Source organism: Cryptotermes secundus, unplaced genomic scaffold (assembly GCF_002891405.2).
Source record: "Cryptotermes secundus unplaced genomic scaffold, Csec_1.0 scaffold742, whole genome shotgun sequence".
Taxonomy (NCBI): domain Eukaryota; kingdom Metazoa; phylum Arthropoda; class Insecta; order Blattodea; family Kalotermitidae; genus Cryptotermes; species Cryptotermes secundus.
Window position 1 is genome coordinate 119,644 of NW_019739223.1, and position 14,138 is coordinate 133,781.

Below are 14,138 nucleotides of genomic sequence, written 5' to 3' on the forward strand. Positions count from 1 at the left end.
TCGTCAATTGGTGGAAGTGTATGGTGAGTCGTGCATGGACATAAAGAACGCCCGCAAGTGGTGTAGGGAGTTTGAATCTGGTCGTACTGCAATACACGACGAAAAAAGAACTGGGAGACCGTCAATTTCTGACGAGACAGTCGCGAAGATTGAGCGAGTCATGCATCAGGATAGGCGCATCACACTCGATGATCTCTGCATTTCGGTTCCCGAGGTTTCCCGAACCACCATTTATCGGGTTTTGACAGAGAAGTTGAATTATCGGAAGGTGTGCGCAAGATGGGTCCCGCAAATGCTCACGGAAGACCACAAACGGCAGAGAGTTGACTCTTCCCGTGAATTTCTTCGCCGCTATGCTGACGAAAAGGACAACTTCTTGAATTCAATTGTCACAGGCGACGAAACCTGGGCGTACCACTTCACACCTGAGACAAAACAACAATCACGTCAGTGGCGGCATTCCTCTTCGCCTAAGCCTCGAAAATTCAAGCAAACACAGTCTGCCGGTAAAGTCATGGCAACTGTGTTTTGGGATCGAAACGGGGTATTGTTGGTTGACTTTATGGAAACTGGGACCACAATAAACGCTGAGAGATATTGTGAGACACTGAGAAAACTCAGGCGGGCGATTCAGAACCGGAGAAGAGGGATGTTGAGCAAGGGCGTAAGCATTCTCCACAATAACGCTCGCCCCCATGCTGCCCGACAAACCGTCGCTCAACTGCAACAGTTTGGATGGAACATCATCACCCATTCACCCTATAGTCCGGACTTGGCGCCCAGTGACTACCATCTCTTTCCAAAGTTGAAAGAACATTTGTCTGGAAAGCGCTTCAACAACGACGATGAGGTGAAAGCTGAGGTTCGAAGTTTCCTGAACAGCATGGAGGTGAACTGGTATGACATGGGCATACAAAAACTGCCACTGCACCTACAAAAATGCATCGACCGAAATGGCGATTATGTAGACAAATGAGTACATGTTCAAGATTCAACTGATGTATCCAAAATTGAGAATAAATATTTATTTTATATTTTCAAACATAGGAGACCTTACTTTTGGAATTACCCTCGTATATGTAATCTTTATATGACATACATTAATAGAGGTACTTACATCATGATGTTTGTGCATAAGATGAATGAAAACAGTAACTTGTGTTTCTCAAACAAAGAGCGGCACACATTAGAATACAGATTATATGTGAAAGCATCACGTAGAAAATCCAAACGTCTCTCCACCTGCTTTGATTTGTTACTGAAATGATTTATAACATTTATTCAATACAAAATATGTAATTATTGTAAATGACCATCAGCAACATATACCAATATTTACTTACTTATGGAGCTGAGCCCTTCTTGAGGAGAAGCCATATCTGCAGCTACTCAAGAATTTCCCAGCATTTTATGGAACCCAAAGGTTCATTACCGTGTTCACAAGAGCCCTCCACTGGTCCCTATCCTGAGCCAGATAAATCCTATCCATACCATCCCATTCTATCTCTCTAACATCCATTTTAATATTGTCCACCCACCTACACCTTGGTCTTCCCAGTGGTCTCTTTCATTCTGGCTTTCTCACCAATATCCTATATGCATTCCTCGTCTCCCCCATTCGTTCTACATGCCATGCCCATCTCATTCACCTTGACTTGATCATTCTAATTATACTTGGAGAAGAGTACAAGTTAGGAAGTTCCCCATTATGCAGTTTTTTCCAACATCCTGTCACTTCATCCCTCTTTGGTCCAAATTCTCCTAGACACCCTCAGTCTATGTTCCTCCTTTAATGTCCAAGACCAAGTTTCACACCCATACAGAACCTCAGGCAAAATTATAGTTTTGTATATTCTAATTGTTATGTTTTTGGACAGCAGACAAAAAGATAAAAGGTTCTGGACTGAATGGTAGCAAGCATTGGCCGAGTTCAATCTCCTCTTAATTTCCTCCTGAATCAAGTTTTGATTTGTTATTGTCATTCCCAAACATCTGAATTGTGCCACATTTTCAAAACATCTCTTTCCTATCTTTATGCCTTGATTTTGCCCTGCATTTTGGTGACAAGACAGCAACATATACTTAGTTTTCTCTGTGTTTACTTCTAGACCAACCTCCTTACTTGCATCAATTAAAGTTTGTGTGTTTTTCTTTATGGTATGTATATTATCACCTAGTAGAGTCACATCATCGGCATAGACCAACAGCTGATGTGTCCCATTTAATTTCAGTCCCATCTGGTTTCCCTGGACCTTCCTAATGGCATATTCTAAACCACAGTTGAAAAGCAGTGGAAATAAAGCATCTCCTTCTCTTAGACCATTCTGGATAGGAAATTTATCAGACAAGTGTTTACCTATATGGACTTTACTATAAGTTCCGTTTAAACATATTTTAAAACATGTACCAATAAGTAAAAATTTGTTGATATCCACTTAATGATGTGTGAATAATTTAGTAAATATTTCGTTAAGTTTCTGATAATAAAACATCACAAAACATTTGACTGAGACTTTCATTAAAAACAGAAATGAGAGGAATCTGACACTTTCAAATACAGTTTAAGCAATAATTGCAGACTGCTATAGTACATTATTTATTTCTGAAGAAGCCTTGTCACATACATGCAATGAATCTTACATATTATATCACCTAAATTTTTTATTCCATTGCATAAACTTCGAGCAATGGAGAAAGAGTATACTGTCCTACTGTTTACCGGTAAGGTGCAAATTCATGTTCAAATGAGCTGAGTCTTTTGAGCTCCTGACTGCCAGTACTGACTATTTACAGCAAATTTCTGGCCTCATGTAAGAATCACTGAGTACCGTAAATTACATGTTTATTCCCTCAGAATATATTAAACTCAAACTGTAATGTAGCCATATGCATGTGACAGCAGATATTTTCCATGGTCCAGTTGTTTAGTTTTATGGAAAGCATCCTAATATTGACAGTAATGACACAGTTGTTTCTTCTGTTAAAATGAATTATTTAGCTACTGGTTATCATAGTACAACATAAGAATTATACACTTATGATTCATTATTATGAGACAAAAATATTAATGCTTGCAATACACTTACCTTCCTTCAATTGAAATAATGTACAAATGAATAAACCATCCTAATGAGTACTGGTACATGGGATCCACATTTGGGAGATCAGTAATGCAGTAATACAGAACGGAGGAATGATGGGCAATAGGCCTGTAGCTATGACGAAAAGCCTCTATTTTCACTGCAGTTTCCTTAGCTGATGACTCCTTCCTTGTGATATCTTGAGCCAATATCTGCGGGAGTAAAATATCACTGTTATTGTTATTAATACACACTGTCATGTGTATGGACTGACTATAGATGGGTTTTGGATTGATAATTGAATTTACTGGACTCTTTGATACATCATGTAACTACACTTCACAGTTCACTGTTAAAAACACACTTGTGTCCACAGTCACATCTTCACAGCCGTTGCTTGGTAGCAGCTTTTAACAGTGGATGTTCCCCGTCCTCTGGGTCCTCAAACTATTCCCAGCTTCTAATGACAACAGTTCATAAAGATTAACTGTGCCAGTTCTCTAACTGACCAACACAAATACAGAGCCATAGTTACTTTACAACTGGCAGTTTACTGCAAATCAGTTTGTCTTCGAGCCAAGCTCCATGAGGTTCGTGACCAGGGAACTTTATTTTAACTGAACCCTTATGGTCATAGTCCTTATGTAACATCCTCTCTTACAAGAGAATGGGTTTGTTTCTTATGAACAGGCTTGGCCTTTTACAAGTGTCAGTATCGCACACACAGCATGCTATTGAAAATTCTTTCTTTTGCACTATATACAAATCCTCTGCCAGTCAAGGCTCTGCAAAGCAGAGGATGGCTGTCTTACTTATCTTATGCTAGAGCAGCAGCTTAGTCCCTTGAATGGTCATAAGCTTGACCACCGCCAAGTTTAAGCCTCTTATATTTTCTATGTCTGGCTTTGCCTATGATCATGCTGATTCTCATAATCTTGTACGATTTCTGCTTGTTGCCTGCATATCATGGGCTGGTGCGCCCCTTGGAAGATTTCCAGTCATGCAGAGAACCTTGTTCTGCAGGTGCTGTAATTTTAAAACGTGGGTGTCTGCTTGCAATTTCCCAGGTGATGGGCACACAAGTCATTACTGGTCTAATCAGTGCATTATGGAAGGTTAGTTTAATGTTGATGCCTAAACTCTCATTTCTGAATAGGAAGTAGATTCTAATAAATGTTCTGAATGCCTTGGCTCCAGTAATTTCTATGTGCAGTGTCCATGTAAGGATCTTATTGAAGATTACGCTGACATATTTTACATGACTGACAAAGGGGGATCTTCTGTCCATTCAATGTAAGATGAGCCTCAGGGGGCCTCAGTCTATGCGAAAGGTAGATGGCCCAAGACTTACAATGATTTATTTTTATGTTCCTGTGCTCACACCACATCTCACTAGCACTGAGACCTTACTGCATTTTTCTGAGAACATAACTTTCTTTGTGGCCTGTTGCATATATATAGGGATCATCAGTAAAGAGACCTCAATTGACAGCAGGTGTTTGAGGCTTATCATTTATATATATTCTATACAATGTGGGGGACAGAATGGAACCTTGTGGCACCCTTGCTTTAGTATCCCTTGGTGCAGATATTTCACTTTAGAACAAGATTCTGAATTTTCTCTGAGAAAGAAAAGAGCTAATCAGCTTGATTAGACTGATAAAAAATTTGTATTCCTATAATTTATGTAGCAAGCCAAAGTGCCATGTTGTATCAAAGGCCTTTTCAATATCCAAGAATATTACATCCACGCACATGTTATTGTTGAAATTTCAGGTGACAAGGTCCATAAGCCTCATACATTGAAGTGTCATGCTGGGAAGAGAACGTAAACCAAACTGGCTTGCATTAAGTAGGCCTCTTTCTTCAATGTGCCTTTGAAGTATTTTCAGAAGAGGCTAACCAGATGTAAATTTTTAGAAAATTTTGGTTCCTTACTGAGTTTCAATAAGGTTATAATTTCTGGTTCCTTCCAAGGCTTTTGAAAATGGGATGGCTGAAGGCAGTGATTAAATATAAATATGTCAGATTTATCAGTGGTCTTTCAGAAGACACCTGAAGCACTCGTTTGTAATACCATCAAGTCCACAAGCCTCTTTCAATTTCAATAAATTTACTAATTTATGTATGTCACAGGGCCTTTCTTTTCCAAACTGGATGTCATCTACAGATGCAAGCAGAGCTTGGACTCTAGTGTCCACCCATCGCTCATGGTTTTCATCACAAAGGTCATGAGATGTGAACTGGTTTTCTGAAGAATCCACAACTGCATCAGCTTTCTGCTGCAGGTGATATATTATTCCTGAAGGGCCATGAACAGCAGTTGGTGTCTAGTCCTGCTTATAACATCTTGGCAGCGACTGTGTAGAAAATGCTGCTTTCCTCTGTTGCGTTCATACCTGTTGGGGTGACCACGTGATCACTACTGAGCCATTGCTTAGCAACGGAAGTTGTTGAAGAGCCATTCCCTAGCAAAGTTTGTCGTTGCTGGCTTCACAGTTCTGCCTTAAGCAAATGTGCCACAATATATTTCAAACCAAAGGCAAGTAAATTGTCAGCTTTCTTTTTCTTGTATCTGTTATTTATTTTATGTGTTCATTCTCTTCACACATGGCAAAGTATGTACAGCTAAAAATTTGTCTGATACATATCTCATTCAGAATGATCTGCTTTATGGTACTTATTGATGTGTGTATAAGACATCTCTTATGTCAAAAGTTTGACAAAAGGGTTAAATAAAACTGAACTGAATTGAAAAAGATGATTCATCATTGATGACTTTCAAGTTCTGCTTTTAAATATGCCATTAAGGAGATCCAAGAAAATCAAGAGTGATGGTAATTTAGTGGGACACATCAGCTTCTGGACTATGCCGATGCCAATTTATTGGGCAAAAACATAAATATCTTAAAGAGAACAAAGAAGCTCTTTTATATGTTAATAAGGCAGTTGCTAGGTATACATTCTTCTTAGCTCATCTTCACCAGCCATTGCTAGGTTAAGGCTCTGCTTCTGTGTTCAATGGCTCCTGCCCTCACTGGCTAGCAACTGCCTTGGCAACTCGCACATTCCCAACTGGCAAAGAACTCCAGCTGGTTCTCCTTGTATGTCCTTGGCAAGATCCACATAGAAAACACCGCTTCTGACATTTCTCTATATTGGCATCACATGATTGTTGCCGTGGAAATGTGTTTACCAGTCATTACTTAGCAACGGCCATCTCTCCTGGATCCATTATTCCAGCCTTCAGCCCTCATGTCACATTACGAGGGGGTACCCAAAAGAAACCGAACTTATTTTTTTTTAACTTATTTATTCAAATTTTAAGCACAAACCTTCAATCCCCTTCAAAGTACTCTCCACTTACACTAATACACTTGTCTAGTCTTTTATTCCATTTTTCAAAACATTGTCTAAATTCATCTTTTGAGATGCTTGACAGCGCCTCCATCGTTTTTTCCTTCACCTCAGCAACATCAGCAAAACGCTTTCCTTTCATGTCTCTTTTCATTCGAGGAAACAAAAAAAAGTCGGGACTCTTCTTTCAAAGCACAGCATGCTTCCACGCGACCTTGTTTTTGTTCAGCAGTCAGCAGTCGTGGCACGAATTTCACAGCCACCCTTTTCATTCCCAAATCTTCTGTCAAAATTCGCTGAACTGAGCTCCAAGTCACTCCCGACAGCTCCACAATTTCTTCAATGGTCCGTCGTCGATCTTCCTTGATGATTTCANCCATTGCAAAAACAACGATCACACAAAACAGTTGTCACTATAAACTCTGCCGAAACTAGTCCTTACCTTCTGAAGCAACGGTAGTCGGGTTATCAACTCAGGAATGTTAGCTCTATGCGCTCATAGCGGCAAAACGCGGTACTACAAAAGCCCTGCCCACAAAAAAATTAGTTAGGTTCCTTTTGGGTACCCCATCGTATATTTAAGTATCCTTTAGTACTCGGTTGTTTATTTTGGTCTTATAATGCAACTTCTGTAAATGTTCAATGGCTACATTATTATTGTCACACTGTCATATTTCATCCATTTGTTCGCATTACTAATGCAAACAAGTTTTAGTCATATATGGCCATCTTCAAGTAAATTATATGTCCATGGTTGTTTCACTGTGTTATCCTCTCTTTTCATTAATATGCCCTGTGCCAAAATACAAAGTGTGAAAGGACAATAGAAAGCAATGATTTTCTTGAAAATGGAGTCTTACTGCTGTGTATGAATAGTTCAACATACATGAAATAGAGACACATGTAAAGTTAATTCTGCGTAAGAGATGCATGGGGTTGTCCACTGTTAGTAGAATGGAATGTTAAATAGTTTAACTGGGCTTTGTCATAGTAATATCTCAGGAAACATCTGCAGTAACAGAGATAAACATGAGAAAGGATCATGAAGACATTTTCTGTCAGAATATCATTGCATTTTTAATTTACATGTAAATATATACAAGAAAATTGATCAGTAATCATAGATATTCATCTTACAATATAGTGTGAGAGGGCATAAGGTGAGTATGAGTATGAGTATGAGTACGAGTATGAGGGGTGGGCCGTAAAATCCAGCATTCGCACCACAACCTTCAATAATCCATTGTGCTTCCCCTTTGTATTAACCCTTTATTAATCCTACACTTTGAATGAAATGTAGGACTTTATTTATGGGGGCATCATAAGTCACTTGGTTCCATGAAAAACTGACCCAGGTGGTGAAATCTTAGGTAAGCCATAACCTCACAGTCACATAAGATGTGTGTGTGGTTGATTCATCTTCTTATAGGCATCTTTCATAGGTTGGGTCATCTGTCAGTCCCAGTTTTAAAAGGTGCCCTTTCAGGTGGCAGTATCCTGAAAGTAATCCTACCCCCAATCTTAGTTGATCTCTGTTTAATTTTTACAGGTCCCTCGTTATTTTGGCAGAGGGTCCTGATATAAATTTTTTTGCCTCTTTGAGTCCAGTTGTTGATTCCCAGTGCTTTTGGTGATTTCTGTTAGCCCAGTCTCTGATCACTTTCTTAGCAACTCCAATTGAGATGCCACAGGCTGGTTCAGGTCCTATGAACGGCTGTTCAGATCCTGTTCTTGCCAGCTGATCTGAGGTTTCATTCCCAGCAATACCCTCCTACTAAGATGCCGCAAGCTGGTTCAGGTCCTATGAACAGCTGTTCAGATGCTGTTCTTGCCAGTTGATCTGCGGTTTCATTCCCAACAATACCCTCCTACTGAGATGCCGCAAGCTGGTTCAGGTCCTATGAACGGCTCTTCAGATGCTGTTCTTGCCAGTTGATCTGCGGTTTCATTCCTAACAATACTCTCCTACTGAGATGCCGCAAGCTGGTTCAGGTCCTATGAATGGCTCTTCAGATCCTGTTCTTGCCAGCTGATCTGCGGTTTCATTCCTAGCAATACTCTCCTACTGAGATGCCACATGCTGGTTCAGGTCCTATGAATGGCTGTTCAGATCCTGTTCTTGCAAGCTCATCTGCAGTTTCATTCCCAGCAATACCCTCATGGCCTGGCACCCATATCAGCTGAACTCTGTTATGTCTGGCCAGTTGTATGAGGGATTGATGGCAATCCCAAACCAATTTTGAAGTGATTTGGTGTGTACCAAGTGCTTTAATTGCAGCGTAACTATCTGACAAAATATAGATATTGCTATTTTTTGTAGTTTCTATCTAAATTCTCAACTGTGCATGCCTTAATGGCATACACTTCTGCCTGGAATACTGTTGTATACTGACCAAGGCCAAAATTATATTTCCACCCTGTTCCATCACAATACACCCCAGCTCCAGTGCTTTATTTGTCTTGGAACCATCTATATACCAGATTAGTCCCACTTTCCTATTGGGTTGAAACCCCTCTTTCCATTTACTTCTATCAGGAAATCTGATCGTGAAGGGTTTATCATAGACATGTTTTGGTATCATTTTATCAGACCCCATCTGTAGGATGGGTTCTTTTTTCATGTCCTGAATCATGTATGCATGTCCAAAACCTTCCGATTCTGGTCTCCATTGATCATTTCAACGTAATCTGTAACTTCCTAACCTGGCCTCTGCTTCCATCTGAAGATGCAGGGAGGGAGTCCTAGTAGGATTTCCATTGCAGCTGTTGGAGCTGTTCTCATTGCTCCCATAATTCCCAGTCAGGCTGTCCTTTGCAATTTGCTTAGTTCAGCCTGACTTGTCTTGAGTTTAACACTAGGCCACCACATAGTGACAGCATAGGTAATTATGGGTCTTAATATGAGGGCATAAGATGATACCAGTTATATGAGTAGTGAAGTGGTACATGTAATACCAAATTCCACCTAGACTGACATACCTTTGATGAATCCAAAACTTCAATAGCAGATTCATCTTCCAAAATATTGCCCTTTGTTTGAGACAAAGTTACCAATATGCTATCTTCAACTTCCTTCAGTGCTTTCTTGTTAGCAGCACTTTGAACAATAAGGGTCTGTCGTTTGTCTTCAAGGTCAGGTCTGTAAAACCAAATATTTATATCACATGAAAAGAGAAAATATTTGAAAGGACCAAGTCAGTTGGAGTTATCACTTAGAAATTTAGCTGGTCTCATATACATACAATACATCTCCAAACAAGGAGAATGACAACAATTAAAATATTAATATGTTACAGTTCCACAAGCGTCTGTCCATTCATCATATTTGATATCTCATGAAGAGACGTGAGAGCTGATTTTCCTGACTCTCATCTCTCCCGAGGAAACTGCATTAGCAGAGCGCTGTACAGATGCAACATTAAGTCAGATGACAAGAGAAATTTCTTGTTCCCTTTGGACACTTCAGGATGTCCTAAGGTTAAAGACACTCGAAGTGTACAGCATCCCTTCCAAGTGAGGTCCACAATGGACTGACTGGTCGTTCAATTGTGACTAAGATAAAGTAGCACCCTCAGAAAATCTTCAAGGAACGCATCCTGTTGTGTATATGAATATGCATGTGTGCATGCATGTATGTATGTAAAACCATCAACACAAGAAATAAGTAATCAACTCATTACCACAATTGTATAAAACAATTATAGTTATAGTTATTAACAAATAACACATTCTTCCGTGCTTGGTCCCCCCTTCTACCTTGAAGATGAAGGCAGCAAATTTCTCTGAAATATCAACAACTTTTTACAATATTATATTTAAGCATCCTGTTGCACTCTATACGATAAATGATACAAATTCCGTCCCAAGTGCAAACAATATATATTATATGTCTTTGATCTTGTTCTTTCTACACTACATGTTTCGGCCTCTATCGGCCATCATCAGGTGTATACTCTTAACGTTACTGCCACACTGAACCCGGTCTAAAATTTAACATTTAGAAACACAATGTCACATTCTTCGTATTATCAACATCTACATCGTTGATATGTGTCTGGTATGTAGATTATGTTGCACACGTCCAATTTTGATGTTCTTGTAGTAGCACTTTAAAAATCTTTAGTTATGATGTTTTTAAAAACTTTTTAAAATTTTTCCCTAAATTTTAAATTTAAAATTTAAAATTCTTAGGGTTACACGCCCTATGTCTAAGTGCTTGAGCGGCTAGTTCTTGTTTTCACACTGTACAGGTGTTATTTAATGTAGTCTTCTTGTGTGGGTGCCGCTGCTTGTCTGTACTACGTGTGCTCACAATGTGACATTGTGTTTCTAAATGTTAAATTTTAGACCGGGTTCAGTGTGGCAGTAACGTTAAGAGTATACACCTGATGATGGCCGATAGAGGCCGAAACATGTAGTGTAGAAAGAACAAGATCAAAGACATATAATATATATTGTTTGCACTTGGGACGGAATTTGTATCATTTATCAACAACTTCTTTCTGACTACAGGGCACTTCATCCTAGATGATAGAAACCTTTTCATAAACAGAGATTAAAATGTTATCACATGGTTCCAAAACAGTTTATAGCTAATATATATCTATGTTGCGTATTGAGTTTCATTTCTCAAGTATATGCCAATACCATAACAGAGCTGTGCCATATATCAGCCCATATATGATCCCCACCTCCAGTACAAACATGTAAAGGTAAAGTTGTCCCTGTGCTTAACTAATTAAGCACTATGCCAAGAAGGTGTATGGGGAAGTCAAAGTATGGAACACGTTTTCTTGTCCTCAATATTAGCTGGAGGTGAGTGGTCAGCTTCACGCTCCGGCCGCTTTACCCCCTGGGAAAGAACCCTTGGCACTCACTGGACAGGAGGCTAGAGGGCCCCAGAACTGGTATGGACAACATGAGGAAGAGAAAATTCTTGCCCCCTACTGAGACTCAAAATCTGACCCCTCAGTCTTCCAGCCCATAGCCAATCAGTATACTGACTGCCCTATCCCGGTTCCCCAATACAGACATGTGCCAAAAATTTTTTCTTCTTCCTCCTAGCTCATTCAGATGCTGCTATCTCAGAGATGCAGGCCCCTGAACCAGTGCAAATGGTGTGTTGACAAATCAAAGACGAGGACGGGTCATGATTGGAATCTAAATCCTTCAGTGTAAGAACGATCATGCTAGGGTGAGTGTTTATATATAATTCACAGCATGTGATCATAAGAGAAGTCTGTACAGAAAAGTGCAGAAAATCAGTGCCATAGGTGCTGTAGGCTGGTTCCGAACACGATTTTTTAAAAACACCATACGATCAGAAAGAGTGCAGGTACACCACTCCATCAATGCAACTCATGGCCAACAAAGGTTAAACAGAGTGCAGGAAAAAATGAAATCATTACTTTTTGTCATTATAAGAAAGTAAAGCCCTTTTATAATTTAATTTTCAAACACTTAATATTAATCTGACACATGGTTTATATTATGGAAAGTTAGTAAAAGGCGCTCCTTTATTATGACTGTCATGTCTAATATTAAAAAATTTAAATATTGCCACGTGATAGAATTTGTAGACATGGTCTGGATGGGTAATTGGATTTACTAAATGCTCAGATTGTAACAACAAGTATAATGCTATGGCTGATTCACACATGCTGTAGTTCACTATAGCATGTACAAAATCTTTAGTCTGCTGTGTCTTCGCCAGCCGTTGCCTGGTGAGAGATCCCAACAGTGTCCTCTGCTTCTGTGCTCATGTTTTTACTGGCTGGTGAATGTTCCACAACTAACTCATTCATAATCAGAGTCAGAGCCAATTTAAGACTGGTAGTTTACTGCCAATCAGTTCATCTTGGCCTGAAGTTCCACTGTTGCAGTTTAACTGTGGCTTGATGGGTCAGGCAAAAAAAAAAAGAAACACTCTTCTCTGGTGGTTTGTGGGCCGCTGCCTCAAAAGGGGTCTACCTGCCACAGTGTGATACTTTGCTTGGATGCTGATTAAAGTACAGATGAATTTACTGGCGTGGACATGGTCTGAAACCATACGCGCGCGCGCGCACACACACACACACACACACACACACACACACACACGCATGGACACACGCACACCTGTATTAAAATGAATGGTACAACTTCTTATTAATTATTTATTCATTTTCTCAAAAATTTAGTGGTATTTACACATACAGTACCATAAAATCTGCACAGGCCGGACCATAGGTCAAACTACTTCCCAACATTTCTTTCAATTTCAAAACATATCTTAAATATATCAACTGTGTTACAGGTATAAAAATATATTACCTTTCTTTGGCCACCACAATTCCAAGTAGTTGATCTTCCAGTCCTTCCAGAGTCAGTGCAAAATTTACAACTGTTACAATGTTGAAAATTTCTGGCAAGAAATGAGGATTTCTCAGTTTTGAAGTAAGATAGAAGCGAAATTGGTCACTGTACTCCAACACAGTTTCACCTAGACTGATGTAACTCTTGTCACCTGAAAGCAAGAGGTAAGTGTCTGCTTGAATGTACTAATTTACCATTAGATATGACTCATACGACATGTATGTGCATAGCAGGGGGCCTAATGTATTTCTGTTTTACACCAAGGCATTGTTATATCAAAGTACATGGTTCAATATGGATCTGGTGTATAATGCTGGGTATCAGGTTACATCTCAATTATTTGTTGTTGCTGTCCCAGTGTTTCAGCATTTGCTGCAGCTGCCATCTTCAGTATGAATAAGAAAAGATGTGGTCTGATACACAGGTCTTGAGGAAGGGTACGGGTGTGGAGCATGGTGCTATTCCATGGAAAATCAAATGGGATACTCTGATATGAAGTCTGTACAGGACAGAGTCATCATTATTTCATAACACTTATTATTTTGTACCTTGATGATATATTTGTTTCTTAAGCAGTGGCTCCAGTGGTGCTTCAAACTCCTCACCCACATTTTCCAGGAGCACAGGCTTGCCTAACTCAATGGCACTTTCAATAACCTTCATGTAATTACGGTCAGAGAATTTAATAATGTGCAAATCATGTATTTTCTCCATAGTTCTTATCCACCTGTTAGCTTGCCCCTGAGGATCTACAAGTAGTGAATATCTGTAACAGACAAGACAATAATTATTTATTCCATTTTCATTACAAGTTGGGTTCACAAAATGCATAAACAGAATGCATAAGGAGGAGGGTGCATCTGATTGTCCACACAACCACATGTCTCAGCTCCAAACAAGTAATTAGAATATGGATTACATTCACACGTTCACACTAAATTCTCTTGTCTAGTATAAACCTATATTTACATGACACTCAAATATAGCTCTGATTATCTAAGAAACTGACAATTGCAAAATCATTTGACTCAGGATAAATGAGAATTATTTTTCTAATCAAAACAAAAATTTGGAAGAGATTCAATAACTGGGATAAGAATGAGAATCTTCTCTAGCAGACCAATTTTTCATTTTAATGGGGAATTTTCACAATGAACTAGAGGGAACATGGTTCCAAATGTATGTTGATCCCACACTAGGAAACTTGTATGCACAAAAAAAAAAAAAAAGTAATTTTACAAATAAAATTCATACTCTTACTATAAACAGGTGAAAAAAATGAAGTTGTCCCTGTGCTTATCTAATTAAGCATGATATCATGAAGGTGTATGGGGAAGTGGATGTACA

The 14,138-nt window shown here is 39.2% G+C and overlaps 1 protein-coding gene across 1 annotated transcript in view; it reads right to left on the bottom strand.

Moving 5' to 3' along the window:
- LOC111871761 (dynein heavy chain 7, axonemal) overlaps positions 1-14,138 on the bottom strand; it is a 221,471-nt gene that overhangs the window by 46,371 nt on the left and 160,962 nt on the right. Inside the window, exons 43-47 of the mRNA XM_023865070.2 lie at positions 13,340-13,557; positions 12,750-12,942; positions 9,417-9,576; positions 3,087-3,292; positions 1,118-1,258 (exon numbers count right to left, since the gene is read on the bottom strand). Of these exons, the coding sequence (XP_023720838.2) occupies positions 1,118-1,258; positions 3,087-3,292; positions 9,417-9,576; positions 12,750-12,942; positions 13,340-13,557 (918 nt within the window). The remainder of the gene's footprint in view (positions 1-1,117; positions 1,259-3,086; positions 3,293-9,416; positions 9,577-12,749; positions 12,943-13,339; positions 13,558-14,138) is intronic.